The sequence below is a fragment of the Canis lupus genome, chromosome X (assembly GCF_003254725.2).
Source record: "Canis lupus dingo isolate Sandy chromosome X, ASM325472v2, whole genome shotgun sequence".
NCBI lineage: Eukaryota > Metazoa > Chordata > Mammalia > Carnivora > Canidae > Canis > Canis lupus.
Window position 1 is genome coordinate 91,343,354 of NC_064281.1, and position 27,452 is coordinate 91,370,805.

General features: G+C 42.1%; 1 protein-coding gene across 2 annotated transcripts in view; it reads left to right on the forward strand.

The window, feature by feature from the left end:
- Positions 1-27,452, forward strand: part of IL13RA1 (interleukin 13 receptor subunit alpha 1) — a 54,720-nt gene that overhangs the window by 16,009 nt on the left and 11,259 nt on the right. For both annotated transcript variants that reach the window (XM_025431296.3, XM_025431295.1), the window contains exons 5-10: positions 9,667-9,854; positions 11,683-11,834; positions 17,916-17,963; positions 18,254-18,386; positions 21,550-21,646; positions 23,248-23,332. In XM_025431296.3, the coding sequence (XP_025287081.1) occupies positions 9,667-9,854; positions 11,683-11,834; positions 17,916-17,963; positions 18,254-18,386; positions 21,550-21,646; positions 23,248-23,332 (703 nt within the window). The remainder of the gene's footprint in view (positions 1-9,666; positions 9,855-11,682; positions 11,835-17,915; positions 17,964-18,253; positions 18,387-21,549; positions 21,647-23,247; positions 23,333-27,452) is intronic.

A 27,452-nucleotide genomic window follows, 5' to 3' on the forward strand; every position in this document is an offset into this window, starting at 1 on the left:
GGGCAGAGGGAGAGAGAGAATCTCAAACAGACTCCCTGCTTAGCACAGAGCCCAATGCAGTGCTCGATCTCTTGACCCTGAGATCATGACCTGAGCAGAAACCAAGAGTCTGACACTTAACCAACTGAGCCACCTAGGTGCCCCCTATTTATCATGATTTTTATTATTTTTTTAAGATTTTATTTATTTATTCATGAGAGACAGAGAGAGAGAGAGAGGCAGAGGCAGAGACACAGGCAGAGGGAGAAACAGGCTCCATGCTGGGAGCCGGATGCGGGACTCGATCCCAGGTCCCCAGGATTACGCCCTGGGCTGAAGGCGGCGCTAAACCGCTGAGCCACCCAGGCTGCCTATCATGATTTTTAAATTAAAGTATAAATTGACATGTGTTATATTAGTTTCAGGTCTATAGCATAGTGATTCAACAATTCTGTACATTACTCAGTACTCGCCACAATAAATGTAGCCACCATCTGTCATCATACAGCATTATTACAGTATTACTGACTATATTCCCTATGCTGTACTTTTCATCCCCCTGCCTTAATTTATTTTATAACTGGAAGTTTGTGCCTTTGAATCCCCTTCATCTATTTCACTCAACCAACCTCACCTCTGGCAACCACCAGTTTGTTCTCTGTACTTAAGAGTCTGTTTGTTTTGTTTTGTAGATCCCACATTGAAGTGAAATCATATGGTATTTGTCTTTGTCTGACTTACTTCACTTAGCATAATACCCTCTAGGCCCATCCATGTTGTCCCAAATGGCAAGAGCTCATTTTTTTTTATGGCTGAGTAGTATTCCCATGTGTATATATACCACAGCTTCTTTATCCCTATTCTTTTTACAAACCCAAGAAGATGGGCACTTTGCTTCAGTGGAAGATGCATCTACTTTTTTAGAAGCCTAGTTTCTAAAAGCATCTTTAAAAAGTAGTGGTAGATCCACAGGATGTTGGAAAAATGTACAGGGAGATCTCAGTGTACCTGTCATGCAGTTTCTCCCAAAGGTAATAGGATCTATAACTAAAATACAGTATCAAAACCAGAAAGTTGCTGTGGTTATATCCACCCACCTTATTCAAATTTCATCAGTGTCACATGCACTCGTGTGTGTGTGTGTGTGTGTGTGAGTGTGGTTCTATATAATTTTATCACATGTGTAAAAACTAGAATAGTTCCATTACCACAAGGATCCCCTGAGTTACTATTTTATACCCATACCCTCCTCCCTTCTGCACCCTGCTCCTTGCCTTCCTCTTCCTGAGTCTCTAACCTCTGGCAATTATTCATCTGTTCTCCATCTCTATATTTTTGTCATTTCAAGAATGTTACTAGAATAGACATAGCACGTAATTGGGGCTGACTTCTTAAAAAAAAATTCTGCATAATACCCTTGAAGTCCCTGCAACTCATGTGTATCAGTAATTCATTCTTTTTTTTTACTACATGGTATGGATGTGCCAGTTTAAACATTTATTCATTGAAGGATATCTTGTTTCTAATTTTTTGCAATTACGAATAAAGCTGCTGTAAATACTCCTATTCAGGTTTTTATGTGAGCATAACTTTTCCTGTTTATGGAATAAATGCCCAAGTTGCTGGGTCATATGGTAATTGCATATTTTGTGTTATAAAAAACTGCCAAACTATTTTCTAGAGTGGCTATATCATTTTATATTCCCACCAGCAATGTATGAGTGATTATTTCTACCTTTAAAAAGGAAAATTATAACCATGCCCAGGGATAAAAAGTAAGTTGACTGAGCACCTGAAACTAATGTCACATTGTATGTCAGCCCTGCATCAATTAAAAAAAAAATAAGGAACTGATGAGAAAGCAATTATTAAAAAAAAGTAGGTTTGCTTCCCACAAAATAACTTATATCTGAGATTTGTGAGCACATCCACAAAATCTGTTGAATTTCTAAATTAATCTTTAAGCATTTCCTTTCTTTTAGAGCCTAGGATTATTAGCAGCAGAACAAGGAAGAAAGGACCAGGTTAATCACTTCAATTCAGTAAGACTTTATTTGGCACACAGTGTGGGTGAAGCACTGACGAGGCTGCAGAGATAAGAAACATGGCTCTTTGCTCATAGAGTTTAAAATGTGGAGGGGGAGACAGCACCCGACACAATTACCTGTATAAAAATAACAGTGCATTATGAAGGCTAGCAGAGGCACTGACTTTATAGAAGCTAGGGTGGAGCTTGGGGTGGTAGGGCAAGGCTGGGGGCTTGGATGAAGGGTGGGGGCTGCACAGATGGGGGGTTGTCCGAGATGGGGCCCTGGGGAAGAGCATTGAGGAACGGGCGTGTGCTGTCAGTGTGGTGCCAGGCTGGGGAAGCAGAAGACCTTGGGTCAGCGCTGTACCCTCCACAGGGCCTTGCCCCTCCCTCTGTCTTTCTTTCAGACTGCTTCTGAGAGGATGGGGTGTGGAGTGCCATGTCCAGGACTCCCAAAACCAATAGGAAAAACGTGGCCTTTGCTCCTACAATGTCCATTTTGCTAGATGGCTGGATGAGACATATTTTTGGTGTCTCAGAGCCCTCTGTCTGTCCTGGACTAGAAGGCAGAAATCAGCAGACTATGGCTTTCCAGTCTGGCTCCCAGGTTTGGCCTTCACGCCCCCCGCCCACTCTGACCCCGCCATTGCAGGGGCGCTCCTGACAGAGTCGAGAAGTGCTGTCTGTGAAGTGGTGTGGTTCAGTCTTGAGGGTTGTTTTTTCTCCTGAGATAAACAATTCTCATTTGAGGTTTTGGAGTTTCACTTGCCCACTTGTGATACTTGTTTCTCCTTTTATTAATTAGAGCCACACAGTGGCTCCCCAGTGGTTTTGGGATAAAGTCCAAACCAACCCCTCAGCACTCCGGACAAAAGCCCCTTCTGACCTGGCTCCTTCCGCCCCTCTGGCCCAGCCTCCTCCTTTTCTTCCTCCTCCTCTTCCTCCTTCTGCACACCTCCACCCTCTTGCATCCTACCATCCAGCCCTCGCTGAGCTCCTTTCAGTTCCTCAAACAGACCGTTCAAACACTAACAGAACAGTGGAAGCACGCTGCGTCCCTGTACGTCCCAGACCTGGTCCTTTCACCTGGATGCCCCTGCTTTGTCCTGATCTCAGCTCAGACATCACTTCCTTTCCAGAAAGCCTTCCTTGACCTCTCAGATCTAGGTGTGTGCCCGGTCATCGTGTCCCATGGTACCTTGCACTTTCCTGTGTCATAATACTCAGCACATTGTGTTGTCACTTCCTGTTTACTTAGCAGTAGCCCTCCCCAGGCTGCCTTCTCCCTTGACAGCAGGGGCTGTATCTTGTTATCCTCAGTGCCTGCCGCATGGTAGGTGCTCCAGAAATAAGTTTTAAAGGTGTGGTAGGGTCCAAAGCTTACAGAACATTTGGGATTAGCATGAGGATTTAGGAGGGGTAAGCCACTCAGGAGCTTTATGGTTCAGGAGTAAAAAGAGAAGAGGACTGAGTAGGTCGCACTCCCCAGAGAATTGCCAGTGAAGGAGCCAGGGAACTAAGCCTTACAAAGAGGAGCTTTGCTCTGATGATGTTGCAGTGTAGTCTGGGGAGAGCTGTTAGTACATTGGGAGAGCTGTTAGTACATTGTTAGTTGATAGCATCTCTGTGTTCATTATGCTGTTAACTCCTCCTGTTCTCCCTGGAGTTGCTATTGGTAAAATCACAGGGAAAACCTTTAGAGTCTGTGTCTATAGAAGGTGCAAGGGAAGGAAGGAAAAGTCTTAAAACTACCTCATTCCATGGCCAACTGTGTGGGAAAGTAACCCGGATATAGGAGTCAGGGTGGTGCTGGAGGTGAACAGTGGCCTGGTCCCTGGAGTTCTTGCAACCCAAAGATAGGGAAATACCTTGAGGCGTGTACTAGCACAAAACAAGTCTTAGCGCAGAGTGCAAAACCTAAGCCCCCTCCGGATGAACAAATGATAAAAAAATTGGACCCACCAATTTGAAAAAGCATTCTTTCTCTGGGTTGAAATATTCCTCTTCATTTGGGCTGACACAGCCAAAGTTGAGAGCAAATGGTGCTTAGGCTGGCTGTCAGTCCTCAGTTGATGCCTCTGTGAAGAGGATAATCTACAACCATTGGAGGTGGCTCATGAAGCCACCCCAGGAGAGTGGTGGTTCACTGGTGCCTGAGGGGGATGGGTGTCAGGGTTACCACTTCTTGTTATACGTGGTTCCAGCATTAGTCATCAATATGGACTCTTTCTGTAGTGTAAACAACCTGCACTATCTGGTACGAAGCCACAACTCACCCATGACTGTTTACATATTAATTTAAATTAATTAAAATTAAGTCACGTGAAAACCAATTGCTCAGTCTTGCTAGTCAATTTCACACATGGCTAGTGGCTCCGGCGTTGGATAGCACAGGCAGTAGATAGTTCTGTAAACCCAGAAAATGTCCTTGGGTGGTGCCAGCACAGATTCTGTATTCTTCTGCCCTCAGCACCCTGCAGCTTATTCTTTTAACAGATATATTCTGTTAAATGGGCAGAGTCATATTGATGCTACTTCTTAAGGTTGTTGTCAGGGTTGCTATTGGGTGAAACATGTTTGGAAACCGTGCCCAACTCCTAACATATATAGAGGAAGTGATCGACGCAGGTGAGCTATATTGGTTTATTATTATTGTTGTTGTTATTATTATTATTATTATTATTCATCCCCACTCCCTTGCAGATGTCACCAGTACACATTGGGGGCTTCTTTCCCCACTTGGAAGAATTAGCAGCTAGTCCTGATCTCCTCCACTCCTGCTCTCCCCTAGAGAAATCCTTTCTAATCACAACCACAAAAGAAAAGCAGATGCTTGGCCTGTTAATTATCAAGCACTTGGAATTGGTTTAGGTACAGTTTAAATCATGTCAAATGAACTGCCAGAGAATGTTTCCCCACTCCCCAGTTAGAAACTGGAGAGTTACTTTGAAGCCCCAGGGCAGTGACTTGTGGTCCTGCAGGGTGAGTCTGGCTGGCATTGAAAGAGCCTGACCTTAATAGCTGCAGACTAGCTCTGCCAATGAATTTTAGGGAATTTCTTACCACATTAATCATCTTTAGGCTTAGGGAAATGGTCTTTAAATTTGTCAATTTCCTCCTTATGTCTGTAGTGTGATTCTTCTGCAGAGGATTTCAGTGTCTGAATCTTAACAGGAAGCACCTGAATGTCTTCTGGCTCAGGTTCTTATCTAATATTTTGCAAGAAGTCCTCCAAAGTTGTCTGTTCAAAAACCGATATTTCCCCTTTTGTTATTTTGTCCAAATTACAACGACAAAAAAAATTTTTTTTTAAATTTCCTATCTGGGGTCCATGAGAGTATGTGAAACACTGAAGGTACAGAAGTGAAAAAGGAATAGGAAAAATTGCCCATTAGAGAAGTTCCTCTCTTTAGTTGAAAAAATTCAATTTTCTGCATGTTTTTTTTTTAGTTATGTAACAAAAGTGTCATAAATTTCTTCACTTTCTGGGTGTGGGTAGAAAACATTCCAGGGCTGTCTGATCTAAAAACTGGCCACAGTACTTAGTTTCTAAGATTGTTTTTTTTTTTAATTTTAATTTTTAATTTTTATTTATTTTTTATTTTATGATAGTCACAGAGAGAGAGAGAGAGAGAGGCAGAGACACAGGCAGAGGGAGAAGCAAGCTCCATGCACCAGGAGCCCGATGTGGGATTCGATCCCGGGTCTCCAGGATCGCGCCCTGGGCCAAAGGCAGGCGCCAAACCGCTGCGCCACCCAGGGATCCCAGTTTCTAAGATTGTATTCATTCATGAACCACAAGGGGCCTGCAACTAGGAAAAAAACTTTATGTACCATCCAATAAGGGACAAGAGCATTTTCTGTATTTTTTAAAAAAGATTTTATTTGTCTGAGAGAGAATGAGCAGGGAGAGGGAGAGGGAGAAGCAGGCTCCCAGCTGAGCAGGGAGCCTGACGCTGGGCTTGATCCCAGGACGCTGGGATCATGACCTGAGCTAAAGGTAGATGCCCAACCAGCTGAGCCAACCAGGTGCCCCCCATTTTCTATATTTAAATATTTCTTTGCACAACCCTTGAAGGAGTAAATAGATTAGATCTGAATTTTGAGGTTTATTTTTTAAAGACTATTTTTGTAGGGAAATTTTAGGTTTACAACAAAATTGAGGGGAAGGTACAGAGATTTCCCATGTACCCCTGTGTCCCCACAATTCATGGCCTCCCTCATTATCTGTATCCCCTACCAGGGTGGTACATTTGTCACAATCTACACTGATACATCTTAATCACTCAAAGTCCATACCTTACCTTCAGGCTCCCTCTTGGTGTCATCTATACTACGGGTTTGAACAAATGTATCATGACACATGTCTGTCAACATAACATCTTACAGAGTATTTTCATTGCCCTGGAACTCCTCTGTCCTCTGCCTATTCATCTTTCCCTCCGCAACCCCTACAGCTACTGATCTTTCATTGTCTTCACAGTTTTGTCTTTTCCAGAGGTTCCTGCAGTTGGAATCATACAGCATGCAGCCATTTCAGAGTGGCTTCTTTCACTTAGTAATACGCATTTAAGTTTCCTCCGTGTCTTTTCATGTCTTGATGCCTCTTTTTTTTTTCATGTTGAATAATATTCCATTGTCTGGATGCACCACAGTTTAAGTGTTCACCCCCTGAAGGGCATCTTAGTTGCTTCTGAGTCTTGGCAATTATGAATAAAGCTGCTATAAACAGTTGTGTGCAGTGTTTTGCATGGAGGTAAGTTTTCAACTCCTTTAGGTAAATGCCAAGGAGTGTAATTGCTGACCATATGGTAAGAGTATATTTAGTTTTGTAAGAAACCACCAGACTCTGTCCCAAAGTGGCTGTAGCATTTTGCATTCCGAAGAGCAATGAAGTAGCATTTCTTTCCCTCTGCATCAGCCCCAGCATTTGGTGCTGTTGGTGCTCTGGATTTGGCCATTCTCATAGGTGTATGGTAGCAACTTGTTTTAATTTGCATTTCCCTGATGACTATTATGTGGAACATCTTTTCAGATGCTTCTTTGCCAGCTGTATATCTTCTCTGGTGGAGTGTCTGAAAGTCTTTAGCCTATTTTTTAATTGGGTGGTTTGTTTTCTTATTATTTTAAGAATTCTCTGCATATTTTGAATAGCAGTCCTTTATCAGATGTGTCTTTGCAAATATTTTCTCTGAGTCTGTGGCTTGTTTTCTTATTCTCTTACTATTGATTTTTGCAGAACTGAAGTTTTTAATTTTAATAAAGTCCAGTGGACTGATTATTTCTTTCCTAGATCGTCTTTAGTATTGTATCTAAAAAGTCATCACCACGCCCCAGCTCATCTAGGTTTTTCCCAGTGTCATCTCCTAAGAGTTTTATAGTTTCGCACATTACATTTAGGCTTGCGATCCATTCCAAGTTTAGTTTTGTGAATGGCGTAAGGGCTGTGCCTAGATTCATTTCTTTTTGCATATGGACATCTAATTGTTCCAGCACCATTTGTTGAAGAGACTGTCTTTGCTCCCTTGTCAAAGATTAGCTGACTGAATTTAGGAGAGTAGATCTGAGTTTTGTAAAACCTGATTTTCAAAAGAATCCCCTGGAGAATTGCCATCAAAATGCTGATTCGTAGGCCCCGGGCAAAACCCTGCTGAGTAGGATTCCCGGGAGAGGGCTTGAGGAATCTGAATTGTATACAACTACAGATGATTCAGAGGTACCAGGTCAAGGGTTTGGGAATTGTCACTCTTAGTTCATTTTAAAAATTGCCTTCCTTTTCTGTAGAACCTTTGCCTGACTCCGGTTATGACTGATGCAGGGCTTCACTCTGTCCTGCCAGCTACCACAAAACAGAATCCTTTGATAGCCTAGACAAAAAATGCCTAGTGAGCACCTTCTGTCTGCCTGCACTGCACTAGGTGCTAATGGTCACTGGGGAAAGTTGTACATAAAGGTGTGAAATTGGAAATAAGATGCCAGCAGGACTGATCATGGAAGGTATCTATAGCCACAATGTGGAGTGAAACACATAGAAAACCATTGTGTCCTGGAACATTGATCTGGCAGTGATTGGAGGGGACTAATAATGAAGGTCAGAGAGGTCATGCTGGAGAGGACACAAAGCCTGAAGTGATGAGGACATTAAACAGGGTGAGGGTTCTGGGAATGTTGCAGGAGAGAATCCAAGGAGCTCTGTGAAGGAAGAAGTAATGGAATATGGTGACAGGAATATAGGGAAAGGAGAGGGGAAAGGGTGATATCAGAGGCCGTAATCAAGGAGTCCAGAGAAAGCGTGCTCTGATGGGAATGGGGAAGGTCAGAAGACAGGCTATTTGGCAGGGGAGAGAGGGCATAAGGCCATTGACTTTGAGGCCAGAGTGGAACACTCCACTGCAGCAGTTAGAAATCTGGGACTAGCTCCAAGGAATCCCCAGTGTAGAAATTCTAGTCGAGGGATAGAAATGATCAACTGGGGGAGAATGGATGAGGGGAGTAAGCAGTAAAGAGGCATGTGCAAGAGGGCTGAGGATAAAATGTGAACCCAAAGAGAAGAAAAGAGAAGAGAAGAGAGAGGAGAAGCCAAGAAAACAAAGCAGGCAGGCAGAAGAACCAGAGGAAAACCATGGAATTCAGCAGATGAGGCATTTTCAAGAAGCATAAAACTCCTGCTGGCCTTGTAACATCCCTTAAACAGAAGAGGAAAAGGAGTCAGGGCTCCTATAGTTTTCATAGCTATTTAATGTACCAGTATTTGGGGCATCTGGCTGGCACGGTTGGTAGACCATGTGACTCTGAATCTCAGGGTCGTGAGTTCAAGCCCCACGTTGGGTATAGAGCTTACTTAAAAAAAAGAAAGTATAATGTTTGTCCTTCTCTGATTGACTTACTTCACTCAGCATGATACCCTCCAGTTCCATCCACGTTGAAGCAAATGGTGGGTATTTGTCATTTCTAATGGCTGAGTAATATTCCATTGTATACATAAACCACATCTTCTTTATCCATTCATCTTTCGATGGAGAAGAAATGTGTGGGAAATATCAGAAAGGGAGACAGAACATAAAGACTCCTAACTCTGGGAAACGAACTAGGGGTGGTGGAAGGGGGGTAGGGCAGGGGGTGGGGGTGAATGGGTGAGGGGCACTGAGGGGGGCACTTGATGGGATGAGCACTGGGTGTTATTCTGTATGTTGGTAAATTGAACACCAATAAAAAATAAATTTATTTTAAAAAATAATAAAATTGAAAAAAAAGAAAAGAAAGTAGTAGTGTTCATCAAAAAGGAACATTTATTTCTTCCAAGAGTATGAAATGGAGCCACACTATAAAATAGGGTTTTGGGGCTCCTGGGTGGCTCAGCCTTCAGCTTGGGTCGTGATCTTGGGGTCCTGGGATCAACCCCTGCATCGGGCTCCCTGCTCAGTAGGTTGCCTACTTCTCCCTCTCTTTCTCTGCCACTCCCCCTACTTGTACTCTCTCTCCAATCAATCAATCAATCAATCAATCATAAAATAGGGTTTTAAGAAAAGCTATTTTTCCATATTGCAAATGTTGTCTTTCATGGTCCTCTTCAGTCATTTAAAAGAAAACAAATGTCTGCCTTTGTTTCCTGAGCACCTCGTTAAAAGTAATCCAGAAGGTTGTCTCATATTTTGCAGGCACAGCAGCCTGGGAAAAATTCTTCAATGCGAAGACATCTATAGAGAAGGTCAACACATTGGTTGTTCCTTTGCTCTGACTAATTTGAAGGATTCCAGTTTTGAACAACACAGTGTCCAAATAGTGGTCAAGGATAATGCAGGAAAAATTAGACCGTCCTTCAATATAGTGCCTTTAACTTCTCATGGTAAGTTTTAGAAGTCCTGTATGACAGTGTGTCTTTTGAACAATCAGTACAGATAATTAAAAAAAGCAATGATTTTGGTTTTAAGATTTTTCCCAGAGAAAAAGACTGATTTATGTATGCCATTATTTGATTTTTTTGTTTTAAAGAAGCAGGCTTGGAAATTCTGATATTTATTGAGCACATGTGCCACATGCTCTGCTCTTATCTGCTTGAGTGTGATAGGACTTTGAACACTCAGTTAGCTGTAGAACCGAGACTGGAAACAGGCTGTCTGACTCTTATGATCTGTTCTCTTTTGCTTATGACCCTGGAGAGGGTGATGCTGCAGAAGAAAATAAGATATGGTTCCTGAAGAATCTTTCTCTTAGTTGGAAAAAGGCTGCGACTGAAGGAGGAGTGATCAGAGATGATATTCAAACTAGCTACTATGCTGGGTGGCATAAATACCAACACTCAGAACAACCAATGCAGCCAAGTGTTGGTTTCTTAGAAAGAAAACAGAAGTCTGCTTGAGATCCTAGGTTTTCACTTTGGACAAAGCGTATAAACTCCTAAGTGTTTTGTCATCTGTAAAACAGGGTCCATAGTCCCTCTTGACCTCAAAGGACTGTCCAGAGTTCCAAATGATGTGAGGTATTTTGTAGATCTCAAAAGCAGACTACTGTAAGCATCATGTTTATTTATTTGCTGTAAGATCCCAATAGGGAGCTCAGATTATGGTTAAATGGTATACAGAAAATTTATAGACAAATAACCACGAATTGACAAAGGTTCCCAAGTCTGGGGGCAGAGCAGTATCTGTTATTTGCCACCCCTTCACTTACCGTTACACAAGTGAATTCTAATTGTGGACCAAAGGCCAGAGGATTAAGGTCATGGTAACTTGCCAAGTAGGATAATCTGAAGCAGAGCCCTTTTCTGCCCTTCCCCTTGCTTGGCAGATTGTCCTCGATGGACCTTCTAAAGCTCATTTTGCTACTCTTCTTCCTAGAGATTAGTGGCGACATAAAGGGAAATCCTTCTCAGCTGGAAGATGACATCTTCAAGTTGCATTCCACTAATCTTCCGCTCTCTTCTGTTGCTTAGTCTTAAGCATTGCTGACTCCTGAAAAACTAAATGGACCAGGCTAATTTTTTTTACTTTGATTGCAGTTATAATTACATAACATTAAATTTCCCATCATAACCATTTCTAAGTGTACAATTCAATAATGTTAAGTATATTCCCATTGTTGTGCAACAGACCTCTAGAACTTTCTCATCTTTTAAAACTGGAACTCCATGCCCCCCCTAAACACTAATTTGCCCTCCCCCAGCCCTTGGTAACCAGCTTTCTATTTTCTGTTTCTACTTTAGATATTTCGTATGGGTGGAATCCTATAGCATTTGTCCTTTTGTGTTGGGCTTATTTCACTTAGTATAATGTCCTTGAGGTTCATCCATGTTGCGGTATATGACAAACTAGGCTAATGTTTTAATTGTGGCCTTTGATTGGCGTGAGTGGCCGCTGGGGGAACCCCTGGTGCCCCTCATCATCCATTAGGGGGATGCACATCTTGACCCAGTGCTTTTCTTTATTCTTCTTCTTTATTCTCTTTATTCACAGCCAAATGTCCTGATTATACCCTGGCCATGTTCTAACTGGATGCAGGCCAGAGTTCACAATATCTGTTAGATGCCCCAAAAATGTTTTTTGGATCCATTTTACAAAGCAGTTTAAAATAAGCTTTCTACGTTAATCGTGACCTTCATTATCTCTACCCATATATGAACCTCATCAAACAAAATTCTGGAAGCTAATTTGGGTTCTTCTATTTCTGTCTTTCAGTGAAACCTGATCCCCCCCATATTAAGCGTCTCTTCTTCCAAAATGGTAACTTGTATGTGCAATGGAAGAATCCACAGAATTTTTATAGCAGATGCTTATCTTACCAAGTAGAAGTCAATAACAGCCAGACTGAGACGAATGATATATTCTACGTAAGTTTTTATTAGCTAGTTGATTTTATTTGGATATTTTTCTTTCACTTGAATTTCTTACTAAATTGAAACATAAGTGAAATGTGACTCTTCAATTTGTCACCTGATGGTGATGATGGTGGTAAAATTTTTCGTCTGAAACAGGGCATGGCGGATGGTTTGAGGGTTGATGGTAGGAGCATTGGCTGTAAGATTCATGTTGTTCATCAATTCTTTTGCTGAACAAATTTTTATTACATATCTACCACGTGCCGGGCACTATTTTATGTATACATCTCCCTGATGACAAGGTCTGTTTTTCCCGTGAAGCCTACCTGCTGGGAAATAAGTAGGTAAATGAGCAAGCTAATTTCAGAGCATGAATGCTAGGAAGAAAATCAAATGGGTCATGCAGTAGCATGATGGGAGGGCCTTAGAGAATATGAGGTTGGATAGTCATCCAATTTGAGATAAGACCAGAATGACAAGCAGGGGCCAGCCATGTGAAAATCTGGGGAGTGGAGGGAACAAGTACAAAGACTCTGAGGCAAGAATGAGTTTGGCATGTGTGAGAAACAAAAAGGAGACCAGTGTGGCTGAAATTGATAGGGAAAGATGTGTAAGCAGGAGACTGGGGTCAGATTGGGTAGATACTTTGAGGCTCTGGTGTAGCCATTCCCTTTTCTTGGAGTTTGTGGCAACTAAAGTAGTAGAATTTGAGTAGTCAGTATTGGTTGGATTATGTACATTTACACTGTTGGGAAGTACAAAACACACTAATTAGAGGTCCCTGTGGGCTACTGGGCATAACAGGATGTGGTGTAACCTCAGGGCATCAGTCCTATTGTTCCGCTTTATAGTAGAGGTCACAAACTCAGGCCTTAAACATGTTTGTTTGAACTACAAACCGAGGGGAATTGTTTTTATTAAATTTGAAGATTTTGCCCAGATTTAAATACCACAGTACCCAAGGAGTGTGGTTTCCATAAGGTGGCGCCTCAGGACCACAGGGATTGTGCCACTTGCCTGGGCCCTGTGTGCATTTAAGTTTTTCGAGGTTAGAAACCAAGTGTTTTATAATGGCTTTTAAAAGAGTCCTGCATCTCGCATGTGGGCAAATTCCTTGGTCCAGTTGCTTGAGCTCATCGTGGGAGTTTCAAAACACTAACTAAAAATAAGCCAGTGTTGACAGGCTGTAACCCCAGAGGGAGTGCCCAGGTCCACAGCTGACCAGCGCTCTTCTGGGCATTTGCAGGTGAATCTGTTTGCTGAAATTGAATAATCATTATCCATACCAGAAACCAGTGTCCCCATACAGCACTGCAAAGGGAAAAAGCAAAGGGCTTCTAAGTAGGGAGAAGGTGAGGCTTGGATTTACAGCAAAGTCAGCTGTCAGAATGTGAAAGTCTACTTGACGACTCTGGCTTTTACTGCTCCCCTCTGTCTGAAATCCTGAGACACATGCTGCTTATATTACTCATTTGGCACTGAATTATGTCCTGCTGGTTACCCTGATCACGTGTGTAGGCCTTTTCTCCTGACTAAAAATAAAAGCTCCTGCAGGGAGGAGTTGAGTGGTGTTTACTTCATGCTGCTCCTGCTAATAGTGGCTAACATGTATCGAGCGATTACTATGTGGTAGGCATTTTAATAAGCACAGGATCTCAATGGTCTTGCTCAGTCCTCACAATAACCCTAAGGATCTAGATCCTGTTATTTTGTCCTCATTTCACAGATGGGAAACTGTAATCTCAGAGGTAACTCCTAAGTTAGTAGTGGTAGACTCAAGATTTCAGCAAGGCTGAGTCTAAAGCCAGTGTTCTTAACCCTGGGGACCACCTCAAAGCTTCCTCTGAACAGTAACAGCCATCATTTATTAAGTGTTTGTGACGTGCTACAAAGCTACTCTTCTATGTACTTCTTATAGAGTAGTGTATAACAATCCATGAGATGGTTCTACTTTAACCTATATTTTATTTAGAATCTAAGGCTCAGAGAGGTAAAGTAACTTGCTACAGGCCACACAGCTAATAAGATGACCTTTATGTATTCAAAGGTTGGTCTTCATGTATTAAACTTTGATGGAGAGCATTTGGTATAACACCGTGTGCATAGTTATCACTTAAATTCTTGTTGAATTGAGTTATCTTTTTTACAAACTTCTGCACTGAAGAGAATGTACATACTATGGAATTTGGTCTCCTAAATCAGAACTGTAGTCTATTTGGAATTAGCACTGTTTATACATTTGAGTTTAATAATGTTCTTTCTCCTAGCAGATGTTCACCAGCTGCTTCCTCTCCTAAAATGTCATCAGTTTTTTGTGTGCTCACTGATTTTGAGCTCTGCTGGTTAGGCCCTTTTCCCCCCCTTTTTGCAAGACTTTTTGAGGAATTATTTTGCCTGGTATTGTAGTTAAGAGGGGGAAGTAGGTCGGGACACAAACTGGTGCCATCACATGGGGGCTGTGGTCAGAGGTAGCTCATGCAGAATCACAGAGCAAGGAATGACTTGTCTTTAACCAACCCCCTTCTCCACAAAATATCTACTTGGTCCTCTGCGCCCTTGTTTTCCTTTTCTCGTGGAGTTATCTGAGCAGTTGATAAACTATGCAAGGGAATTTACATTTGAACAAGAGCCCAGAACCTCCAATTTGCACAGTGATTTGCCAATTTTGGAATGTACATATATCCGGGAGATGGTCCAGGAGCAGGAGACATGAACCTACAATCTGATTCTTCAAGTGGTAGTTGGTATTTGGGATTTCCCAACAGGTCTCTGATTCCAAAGTAGTTTTTCCTCTGCCCTATACAAAGTATTGATAGGATGCTCTTCATCATTCAGTTGGCCTTTCAGTTCTTCACAAACACTACTAGCAACTGTTTAGTACATAGCATTCAAGGACAAAAATCATAGCTGTGTGTTCTGGTTTTTGCCCCATGTTTAAACGTCTCTTTGATAGAAGTTGACTGTTCCAGCTTTATTGAAGTATGATTGACATGTAAAAACCATATATATTTGGGGTGTACAGTGTGATTATTTTCAAGGTGCACAATGTGATGATTTATGATACATAAATCTTATGAAATGATTACCACAGTCCCATTAATTAACACATCCATCACACAGGTACTTTTTTTTAAATGATGAGGACACTTAAGATCTACTCTCTTAGCATATTTCAGGTATACAATATGATATTATTAACTATAATCACCATGCTGTACATTAGATCCCTAGAACTTATAACTACAGTTTATACCCTTTGCCCAACATCTCCGTATTTCCCCTGATCATCCAGCCCCTGGCAACCACCATTCTACTCTCTGCCTCTATGAGCTCAACTTTTTTAGATTCCACATTTAAGTGAGGTCACACAGTTTTTGCCTTTCTCTGACTTACTTCCCTTAGCACAGTGCCCTTGAGTTTCTTCCATGTTGTCACAAATGGCAGGATCTCCTTCTTTCCCATGGCTGGATGATATTCCATTGTGTATATACACACACACACACACACACACACACACACACACACACACCCCTATACCCCATCTTCTTTATTCATCTGTTGGTGCATACTTGGGTTACTTCCATATATGAGCCACACAGGTGCCCCAGGGCTGCGTGTATCTTTTTGAATTAGTATTTTCATTTTCTTTTTTTTTCCCCGAAGAATTATTTATTTATTTTAGAGAGAGAAAGCACGTGTGTGAGGGGAGGATCAGAGGGAGAGAATCTTAAGCCGACTCAAACCCCATATGGGGATTGACCTCAAAACCCTTGAGATTATGACCTGAGCTGAAACCAAGAGTTGGATGCTTAACCAACTGAGCCGCCCAGGCACCCCCATTTTCTTCAGTTAGAGAGCCAGTAGTAGAATTACTGAATCATATGGTATTTTTAAAAATTGAAGTATAATTGACATACAGTGTTAATTTCAGGTATACAACGTTTTTTTTCTCAACAATTCTATACATTTCTCAGTGCTCACCATAAGTGTCACCATCTGTTACCATACATCGTTATCACAATATTGACTATTATATTCCCTATACTGGTATTTCTATTTTTAACTTTTTGAGGAAGCTCCATACTGTTTTCCATAGTGGCTTCACCAATTTACATTCCCACCAACAGGGCACAAGGGTTTTCTTTTCCCCACACCCTTGCCAATATTTAGTATTTCTTATCTTTTTTGATGATGGCCATTCTAATAGGTATGGGGTGATACCTCATTGTGGTTTTCATTTGCATTTCCCTGATGATTAGTGATGTTGAACATCTTTTCATATAACCTATTGACCAGAAGGAGACGGACTATTTATACTAAGCAACAGATTTTCATGTGTTGATTTTCTGCTCTAATTTTGAAATATTTACATTTTAGGAACTAATCTTTCTCTTTACATCAGACAGCAAATGATTTAAATTGTGTGGAAGAGAATTTTGCATTATACTTTCTTTTCTCTAACCCAGTCATTTTTGGTATATTATACTCTCAACAAGGGAGACTTTTTAAAACTTTCAATTGATGTATAATATCCAATAGAAAAATTGCACGAGTCGTTATGTACAGCTCAGTGATTTTTCACAAGTGATTTTTGCAAATGATTTTTCACTTAAGTAACCAGCATCCCAGAAGTCCCATTGTAACCCCCTTTGGTCTCTACCCTCCCAAAGAACAATTACTACCCTGACTTATAATCCCATAAATTAGTTTTGTTGCCTCTTTTTAAACTTTATGTAAATGAATTATACAGAATTTACTTTAAAAAAAAGATTTGATATATTTGACAGAGAGAGGACAAGCAGGGGGAACAGCAGAGGGAAAGGAAGAAGCAGGCTCCCCACTGAGCAGGGAGCCCGATGTGGCACTGGATTCCAGGAACCTGAGATCATGACCTGTGAGTCGAAGGCAGATGCTTAACCGACTGAGCCATCCAGGCACCCCCAGAACTTACTTTTTTTTTTTTCAGAACTTACTTTTTGTGTGCATCTGTCGCCTTTCACCCAATGTTATGTTTATGAGAGTCACAGATATTGTTGCCTGTAGTTGTCAGTGTTTTGTTCTCATTGCATTTGTTCCATCATGTTGGTCTATCACATTTGACTTATCCATTCTCCCTTTGGTGGACATTTGGATAGTTTCCAGCTTGGAGTTTTATGAACAGTGTCTTTATGAACATTACATACTTGTCTCTTGGTGTGCATCTGCATACATTTCTATTGGGCATGCATGGGTCAGAGGCTTATGTATAATTGTCTCTAATAGATAAGACTTTCCTCAAATGGCTGTGCCAATTTACACTACTAAGAGCAGAGATCGAGAGTGCTCAATGCTTCATATCCTCACCAACACTTGGTATTGTCTGGTAGTGTGTATTGTTGTTATTTTGTGGATTTAACTTGCATTTCCCTGATGACTAAGGAAGTTGAGCACTTTTGCACATGTTCCTTGGCAATTTGAATACCCTCTTGTAAAATGCCTATTCAAATCTTTTGCCAGGTTTTCTATTGGGATGTCTGTCTTTTCATTACTAATTGGTGGGATATACATATATGAATGTATATGTATTGTGTATAAATATAAGTATATATTATATGATATGTGTATATGCAAGTCCTTTGTCAGGAATTGCAAATATCTTCTCTCACTCTATATGTGACTTTTAAAAATTTCCTTAATAGGATATCTTTGATGAACAGAAGAAGTTTGCAGTTTTAATATAGATGACTTTATAACAATTCTTCCTTTAGGGTTGATATTTTTTTGTTTTTATTTAAGAAATTGTCTCCTGCTTCAAGGTCATGAAGATGTTCTACATTTTCTTCTAAAATCTTGCAGTATTTATGTATTTATTCGCTCAGTTTAACTCTCACATTTAGATCTGCAATCCATCTGGAATTGACTTCATAAATAGTGTGAGGTAGGGGTCAAGATTCTTTTTTTTCCTTCATATGGATTTGTGATTGACCCAACCTTCTTTCACTGCACCTGGTCCTCTTTTGATGGGATAAAAAGAAACCTCATTAGAAATGGTTAAATGATAGAATGTAGCCTTTTAAATTTTTAAAATAATATTTGTTTTCTTATATCTTCAAGGTTGAAGAGGCCAAATGTCAGAATTCAGAATTTGAGGGAAACCTGGAGGTCAGTAAATTCAACTTTAGCTCTTTGGGCTTAAAGTCATAGAATAATTGGGGGTGGAGCAGAGCGGCTACAGCCTAAATTTGAACTGCTTTGAGAAAAACAAACTCAAAGTGTTCTGTGGGATATTGCTAACTTTTATTTGAGGAGTTGAAGTCAGATGGAGAATTTGGACTGCAATCCAAGTCTTAATCATATACAGAATTTGGCAGATAATTATATTTAGGATTCAGAAGCAGAGAAAGAGAATAAACTGGTAATATTCCTCATGAGTTTTTTATTTTATATCTAAGGGTACAATTTGTTTCATGGTCCCCGGCGTTCTTCCTGATACTTTGAACACAGTCAGAATAAGAGTCAGAACAAATAAGTTATGCTATGAGGATGACAAACTCTGGAGTAATTGGAGTCAAGCGATGAGTATAGGTAAGAAAACAGGATTTCATTAAAATTTAAACCATTGATGCATGGAAACTAAGCTGAAGCAGAAAATAGATTGGGGTAAAGGATTGTTCTGCATTCTTGATGTCACTCAGAGAAGATCTACAACTGGACTGTATTTTCTGTTTAATTACTATCAAATCACCCAGGTTTAATTCACAATATACAGATCTCTGAAAATCCACAATCCAAAAGGTGTTATTTTCTCTTCTGTCCTGTCTCCATCTTCTTAACAACCTGAACAAAAATATCAGAAGGCAGGCATGATTAAATCTGCAGATTGTGCAGTGGTAGAGGGCTCTTCTGTGTGCTGGTGACAGAATCAGGAGCAGAACAGTGACCTTGATGGCCTTTAATAAAGATCAAACTGTATCTGGCTTTGAAAACAACAGTTTCATTTATTAATGGAGTAGCTGAGCAAACTGTGTGTCAGGCCCAAGTATAAGATTGGAAAGACCTTTGCTTTGTGTGCGTGCATCTGTGTGTGTGTGTGTGTGTGTGTGTGTGCACGCACGCACACGTGTGCATGTGTTATGGGGGGAGGGTAGAGGGTTTTATTGAACTGTAAGCTTAAAGTGACTCAGCATTGACATAAATATCCCCCAAAGGCATAAGCAGCCATAGGCCGCAGTGACAGTACTGCACCCAGAACAAGGGAATGCTACAGGGTGGGGCACCACGTCCTGGCCACATCAGAAGTGTGTGGTATTCTATTCTGGGTACCATGTTGTAGGAGGTTCAGTGGCAGACTGGAGTCTATCCTCAAAAAGATCATCAGGTTGTGCAAGAATCTCAAAACTCCGGCAGGAGTGGTTGATGAAGCAAGTTTAGGGGTGAGGAGTCCTGATTGCTGAATTCTAACATTTGGGCTATTGTTAGGTAGAAGAGGGAATAGGTTCTTTTCTTGTGTGGCTCCATGGGGTAAAATAGGACCAATTGAAGAACTTTCTAATAGCTGCCTAATGGTCAGAGAGACCAATTGTTGAGGTAGTCAGTTCTCTATTAGTTGAGGGACTGAACAAGCTGTGTGCCAGGCATAGTTGTATTAGTTATGTATTGTTGCATAACAACGTACCTCAACAGTGGGTAGCTTAAAAGACACATATTTACCATCTCACAGTTTCTGTGGATCAAGAATCTGGACCCAGCTTAGCTCAGTACCTCTGGCCCAATTTCTCTCATGGAGTTACAGTCAAGCCTGCTGTCTCATCTGAAGGCTTGCCTGGGGCTGGAGAACCTTTGTCCAGGCTCACTTATGTGGTCATTAGAAAGCCTGCATTCCTTGCTGGCTGGCAAATGGAGGCTGTAGCAGGTTGAATCATATCCCTCAGAAACTTACATTCAGGGCACCCTGGGTGGCTCAGCAGTTTAAGCGCCTGTCTTCGGCCCAGGGTGTGATCCTGGAGACCCGGGATCGAGACCCACATCGGGCTCCCTGCACGGAGCCTGCTTCTTCCTCTGCCTGTGTCTCTGCCCCTCTCTCTATCTGTCATGAATAAATAAATAAAATAAAATAAAATAAAATAAAATAAAAAAAAAAGAAACTTACGTTCAGGTCCCAACTCCTATACCTGTGAATGTGACTTCATTTGGAAATAGTTTTGCAGATGTAATCAAGTTAGGGTGAGGTCACACTGTCTTCAAGCAGGCCCGAAGTCTGATGCTTGGAATCCTTATGAGAAGAGATGGTGCACAGAAACCCGAGAGACACACAGACACACAGGGAACAAGGCCCTGTGAAGATGGAGGCAGAGAATGGAGTGCTGCAGCTCCAGTCAAGGGGCACCACTGATGATTCCAGGGAGCCCCCGAAAGCTAAGAAGCAGCAAGGAGGTATTCTTCCCTAGAGCCATCAGAGGAAGCATATCCCTGTAGATACCTTGATTTTGGACTTCTAGCCTCCAGAACTGTGAGAGAATCCATTTCTGTTTTAAGCCCACTGGTGTGTGGTGATTTGCCACGGCAGCTCTGGTGAGCTAACACAGAGGCCTCCCTCAGTTTCTTGCCACTTGGGCCTCCCCACGGGGCTGCCTCATGAAATAGCAGCTAGCTCGCTCAAGGAAGTGACCTGAGCAAGAGTGTATGAGAGGACACTCATGTGGAAACCACAGACTTTTACAACCTAATGTTGGAAATGACATCACCACAGCTGTCTGGTTCTTTACAAACAAGTCAGCCCACCCTCCAGGGGAGGAGATTACATAAAGTGTGACCATCAGGAGGCAGAGATCATTTGGGGGTCATCTTAGGGGCTAACATGATGATGCTAGGCCTTGACATTGCTTTCTAGATGGCCATGCCCTAGTGGGAAAGGTGAAGCTCTAAATAGACACGACATTCTGTGTATGAGAGGCATGGCAAGGCGGTCAGTGAACAGCTCTGGAACCAGACAGTACCAGGTTTGAGGCTCACCCACATCACTTCCTAAACCCTCCTGGATGAGCCATCAAACCTCCCTGAGCCTTATCTTTCTCATCTGTAAAAATAGGAGATGCTGTTACCTGTCTCTGTAGCACAGATGTAAACATGTACAAGTCCTTCAGATGGTATCGCATGTATGGTAGCTGCTTAGTTAAGAAGTAGTAGTAGCTAGGATTATTTTAGGTCTACTAATAGTGGTAAGTAACCAATAAGAAAAGATTGTCACTGTTAATGATATGGCCTTTTTATCAGGTATAACATTGTGAGTAGTGTCTGAAACTAGTTAAGATAGCCTGGTTTTGGAAGACCCTCAAGGTCTTTATTTATCCATGACATTTTAGACACCAGAGTAGGACTTTGCTGTTTGCCATTAAGAGAATGGAGAGGTGGAATACAGAGGTATCTGTGATCTCACTAGTTTGTTCCAACCGTTGCTTGGTGTCTTTTCTTTTTTTTTTTTCTTTTTTTAAATTTTTATTTATTTATGATAGTCACAGAGAGAGAGAGAGAGAGAGAGAGAGAGAGAGAGAGAGAGGCAGAGACATAGGCAGAGGGAGAAACAGGCTCCATGCACCGGGAGCGCGATGTGGGATTCGATCCCGGGTCTCCAGGATTGCGCCCTGGGCCAAAGGCAGGCGCTTAACCGCTGCGCCACCCAGGGATCCCTTGGTGTCTTTTCTAAAAGAGGTTGGTTTCTAATGTTCTGTGTTTGCTTTCCCTTTGCCAGGTGAGAATACCGACCCCACGTTCTATATAACCATGTTGCTCGCCACTCCGGTCATCGTTGCAGGTGCCATCATAGTCCTTCTGCTTTATCTCAAAAGGTGAGGCACTGCCCCAGTCGGCTTGGCAGTTTCTGCTAGCCTGTGTGCTCCAGTCATTCCTCTTTGTGACCGTGTTTGGTGTTTTCCCCAGGTAGCAGGAGCACTTTGGCTATAAATGGCTTTGGTAGAATGCCCATTTTCTGGTGAAGAAAGTCCTGGGTCCGTTTCCCATGGCCCCGCTCAGGTGCTGTTCCCTTTGTGTGTGCGTAGGATTCTTGATAGGCCATGTGTTCACTCTACTCTTTCACATGCCTAACATAGCCATGGATAGTTGGTAGCTCTATGGAACGAAACTCTAGAAATGGAGAACTTTACGAGTTAAATGACTCGGCTAGTATTCATGCAGAGCAGGTTGCTACTTGAAGCTATGGGCAAGAGACCTTCACCAAGTTGTCTCTGATAGAAGGTACTCTGTGTGCCAGGAGAGAGGCGGGTGGGGCCAGATTGTGTAGGCCACAGCAAGGAACTGAGATTTCCTTTTTTTTTTTCCTGAGCACAAGGGGCAGGCACTGGAGGGTTTTAAGTAGGGGAGGGATGTGGCCTGATTTTACTGTCACAAAAGGTCACCACCCTGGCTGCTGAGCAAAGAATTGGCTTGGGCAAGGATGGAAGCAAGTAGGCTAGTGAGGCGACATTGAAGCATTTGGGGGGAAAGATGCAGGGGGCCCTACCTGGGGGGTTAGCGACAGAGGTAGTAAGATATGGTCAGAGGTGGGATGGATTTGGAAGGTAGACCTGAGAGCACCTGCTGATGGCTGCTCGTCTGTGGAGGTCCCAGGGCTACTGAGGACTCAAGGACAGTTTAGGCTTTGGGCTTCAGCAACTTGAGTGAACACCAGGGCTGTTGGCCAAGATAGAGAAGATTGTGAGGAGCCCTGGCTCTAGGACAAAGGTGAGGACTTTAGGCTTAAACAGAAGTTTGAGATGCCTATTAGATAACCAAGTAGAGATGTTAAATGGGTAGTTGTGTGATAAACTGAGAGTATAAGGGAGAGGTCTTGGCAGGGGGATAGAATTGTGGGAGCCCTTGGCATATCAACAGACCCAAAGCCCTAAGACTGGAAGAGTGCTCTCATTCAGCAAGTGGGACAGAGGCCAAAAGATGGAGTCCTGGGCCACACTGACATTTAGGGCTTAGGAGATGAGGCAGGGCCAACAAAGGGTAATAGGGAACAGCGCACATGTGTGTACACGTGTGCACACACACAGAGTCATAACCATGTGAGGTGGTGGATGTGTTAATTCACTTGATTGAAGTCGTCATTTCATAATGTATACATATATTAAAGCATCATGTTCATCTCAAATATAATATTTGTCGAGTATATCTCAGTAAAGCTGGAAAAATGTTTTAAAAATGATAGGGTTTGAGCAGTCTGCTTATCCTGTTGGCCCCTCTGGTCTACCTCTACTCAGTGCTCTCAGGACATGGGTTTCTCAGCTTCTTTTGGAAATTTCTTCACAGCTGCTTCATCATTAAAGATGACTTGTGTACCATGTCTTTTGTCCAAGTCTTCTTTTAATGTGGCTTTTTTTTAAAGTGGGGCATTCCTATGGGCTGGAAGATTGGATCCAAAAAAAAAGTCTCTTTTTTCTTAAAGGCTCAAGATCATTATATTCCCTCCAATTCCTGATCCTGGCAAGATTTTTAAAGAAATGTTTGGAGACCAGAATGATGATACGCTGGTAAGCCCTGATTTCATGAAGTTCAAAATTGGTTTTTGTTGGAAGGCTATGGGATTTGTAAAGAGGTTGGTAAAATATACACAACATGAAATTTGCCATTTTGACCATTTTTAAGCATACGGCTCAGTGACATTAGGTACATTCATAGTGTCATGCAACCATCATCACTATTTCCAGAACTTTGTCATCATCCCAGATAGAAATCGTGCCCATTAAACAAAAACTCTCCATTCCCCCCTACCCCAGCCCCTGATAACCCCTTTTCTATTTTCTGTTTATGAATCTGCCTATTCTGGGTACCTTGTGTAAGTGGAATCCTACAGCATTTGTCCTTTTTTGTGTCTGCCTTCTTTCACTTAGCATAATATTTTCAAGGTTTATCCACGTTGTAGCATGTGTCAGAACGTTATTTCGAAATTGGTTGTTTTAAACTCCATTTTATCTAAAAGAGGAGAGACGATTTAACATGCAGTATCCAGGGGCACCTGGCTGGCTCAGTCAGTACAGCCTGCAATTCTTGATCTCAGGATCGTGAATTTGAGCCCCTCATTGGGCATGGAGCCTACTTAAAATAAAAAAATAAGTTAAAAAATATGGCATCTCAGACAAAGCATACCGTTTGAGAAGTCCTCAGAATACCTATCTTCTGTCCCTATGCTTCATTCTGTCTCTGGAGCAGGGACTCTGTTTAATCCAAACAATTCAAGGAGAGGAGCCTCCCTGATGAAACCAGTCCAGTAGGCAGGACTTCTGACTCTTGGAGATTTGGGGAAATAAAAAGATAGGGTAAACAGTCAAAATAGATTTTGTTCATGTGATTGCCTGGGAAGCTGACCTCCGAAGACAAGGGAGACCCACCTGAACTGTTAGTTTGTTTGCTGCAGGACAGACAAACTAGGACTCTCATGCTAGAATTTGTGGCTGGAAAACCTGAGGCCTCAGGGGAACCAAAGAGTCTTAGGTTTCTCTGATCAGTACATTCACCCAAACATAATAATACAGACGCTAAATAGAATAAATATTAATATTATTACATATATCTCAAATTAGTAATATCAGGCATAGGGCAGTTAATTTAGTGAAGTAGTACAGCATAGCTCATAATAGCCTGGGCTCTGGAGTCACATTGTCTGGATTCAAATTTCATTTTCCATGTGACCTTAGGTAACTTCTTACCCTTTCTGTGCTTCAGTGTTCTTGTTGGTGAAATGGAGGTAATGATAGCACCTGCCTTGGGGCATTGTGATATGGATTCAATTAATTTAATACATAAAAACTACTTAGCACGGAGGCATTTATAAGTGCTCAGTAAGCATTGGTGATTAGTATTACTATTGATACTTTCTGTTTATCGTTAATCCCCAAACAGTTCTTTTTTTTTTTTTTAATTTTTATTTATTTATGATAGTCACACACACACAGAGAGAGAGAGAGAGAGAGAGAGAGGCAGAGACATAGGCAGAGGGAGAAGCAGGCTCCATGCACCGGGAGCCCGACGTGGGATTCGATCCTGGGTCTCCAGGATCGCGCCCTGGGCCAAAGGCAGGCGCCAAACCGCTGCGCCACCCAGGGATCCCTCTTTTTTTTTTTTTAATAATCTCTATGCCCAACATGGGGCTTGAAGTCATGACCCTGAGGTTAAGAGTCACATGCTCTGCCAACTGAGCCAGCCAGATGCAAGCAATTCATGATAGCAACACTGATGTATAGCTGGGGAAGGAAGGCAGGGATGCTGATATGCTTTCAAGGAAGGATGCATCCAGGTCACTTTTTTTTAAGATTTTATTTATTCTTGAGAGACAGAGAGAGAGAGGCAGAGACACAGGCAGAGGGAGGAGCAGGCTCCATGCAGGGAGCCCGATGTGGGACTCGATCCCGGGTCTCCAGGATCATGCTCTGGGCCAAAGGCAGGCGCTAAACTGCTGAGCTACCCGGGTTGCCCTCCAGGTCACTTTTTTACTGAGTCATGCCAGCTGCTGGGGGATAAGGCACAATGCCAGCCGCTGGGGGATAAGGCACCACCAGGCAGGTAGGTCCTGAAGTCCAGTGCCTGATGAGGAGATGATGCACTGTAACTGAGGGGAATATGACAACCCGTGGGTCTTCGACTTTAGTTGAGTCTCCACCAATCAGAATGCTTGCAAGAATAGAGAATCCCAGGCCTCACCTCCAGAAAGTCTGACCACGTAAGTCTGGGATGGGCCCCAGGAATCTGCATATTTAACAGGAGGCCACAGATAATTCCTACTGTGGCAAGATCCGTTTGCAGAACCCACTCTGAAAATCACTGTTGTGGCTGTTTTTCTTAGGATCACCCCATCTCTTTCTTCATCTCACTAGCTAATGCATTAGCTGCCAGGTGTTAGAGACAGTGCAGGTGCTCGCACACCTCTGGCCAGTCCTTGAAAGTCTACTGCCTGTATACAGCATTATTAGGTGCTTGGCTTCTACTCCTTATCACATCCTCATAACCACCCCTTGGTGTAAGTGCTGTTAGCACCACTTTTTTTTTTCTTTTTTTCACAGATGAAGAAATGAAGCCTCAGTGAGGTTAGGTGACTTTATTGCCATCACACAGCTAGTAGGTAGTAAGGTAGTATTTGATCCAGCACTGTCTGATTCTAGAGTTCTCTCTCTCTTTCTACTAGGCTACATTACCTCTTGTAAGACAAGATAGAGTGTCCTCGAGAAGCTCACTACCTTCTGAGAGTTCTGTTTGATAGAAGGAGAGGGTTGGAATAGAAGAGTTCTGAGAAAAAGGTTTAGAGTCACATTATGGCTGGCCTTCTGTGGGAAAGTATAGGGAATATCATTATGCCAACAGTCTGAAGGGAAGGGATTGGAGGGGGAGGCACGGTAGCAGCCTGGGAACCTAGTCCCAAATTTGCTGAGTACAGGCTTTTGTTTGGCCAGTGTAGCGTATGTAAAATTTTTCAGTTTGGAATCTTAAGCGTGGCATACACGCTACCAGTTCATCCGAGGCCCTACCATGCCCAGTTTCCACCTGGTTTCACACGTTGACCTCACGCCAGACCCCTGAAAGGTGTGTGCGTTTGCTCGCCCTCTCAGTGCCATGACACAACTGCCCAGTATCCGTGAAAACATGTTTGGACTCACTCATATATACAGGATAGACAGCCAAAGCATCGACTGGAGGGCAGCTTGGAAAAAATGTCACAAGAATCTTTGTTCTTATTATAATTATACTTCTAAGAATCTATTTGGAGGAATTAATCCTCCAGCAATGGCACAATGATGGGCAAGGCAGCATTTGTCTCCAACATGAAAAACTTAGTAGCCAGTGAATCATCCACAGTGTAGAATTAGTTAAAAGGCAAGGTAGGTTTTCAGAGCATTTAATGTCACAGCCAAATGAGATACAAGACCAAGAAACATCATAACTACAGAGTACATTGCAATCCTAATTTTTGTAAAAACGGGTGAATATACACATAGAACAATGAGTGGAAGGAAAGGAATCAAAATGATCATCTCTGGGCAGAAGGGCTGTGCAGATAATTGATGCTATTCTCTACCTTTCTGAAATTTTCCAAATTGACTATAATAAGCATGTATTACTTTCATAATAAAAAGGAACCCTGTACGAATCATTAAGGGAAAAGAGAATATTTTGGTCATCCGGGTTTGAGAGATAATAGGGACTTGAACTTAGGTGGTAGCAGAGGAGATTGACGCAACAGACATCATTAAAAGCAACTCATTACAACTTGGGGACTCTGTGGGCGATGAAAGGTACAGAGAGTAAAAATAATCTCAAGGTTTTAAGCCTGAGTGATAGAGTGAACGGCAGTAACATTGACAGCAAAATCAGATCAATTATCTTTCTCAGAGATGGGAAAATGGCTTTTTTTTTCAATTTGCTGTCTAGAGGATAATACATTGTCCCGATGAGTCAGAGAATTCTATAATTTAGCGAGGCGGATACACTGACAAGATGGACCACTAAAAGCATAAGATGTTTTTGTTTGTGGTGGTTGCAGACCATTAAATAAAATCAGAGTTTAAAACTGAAAGTATAATAAAAACACCAGACAGGGGAAAGGGTAATAGAACAAATGTTCATGTTTTCTTTTTAAGCAAATGAATAATCTTCTCTTCT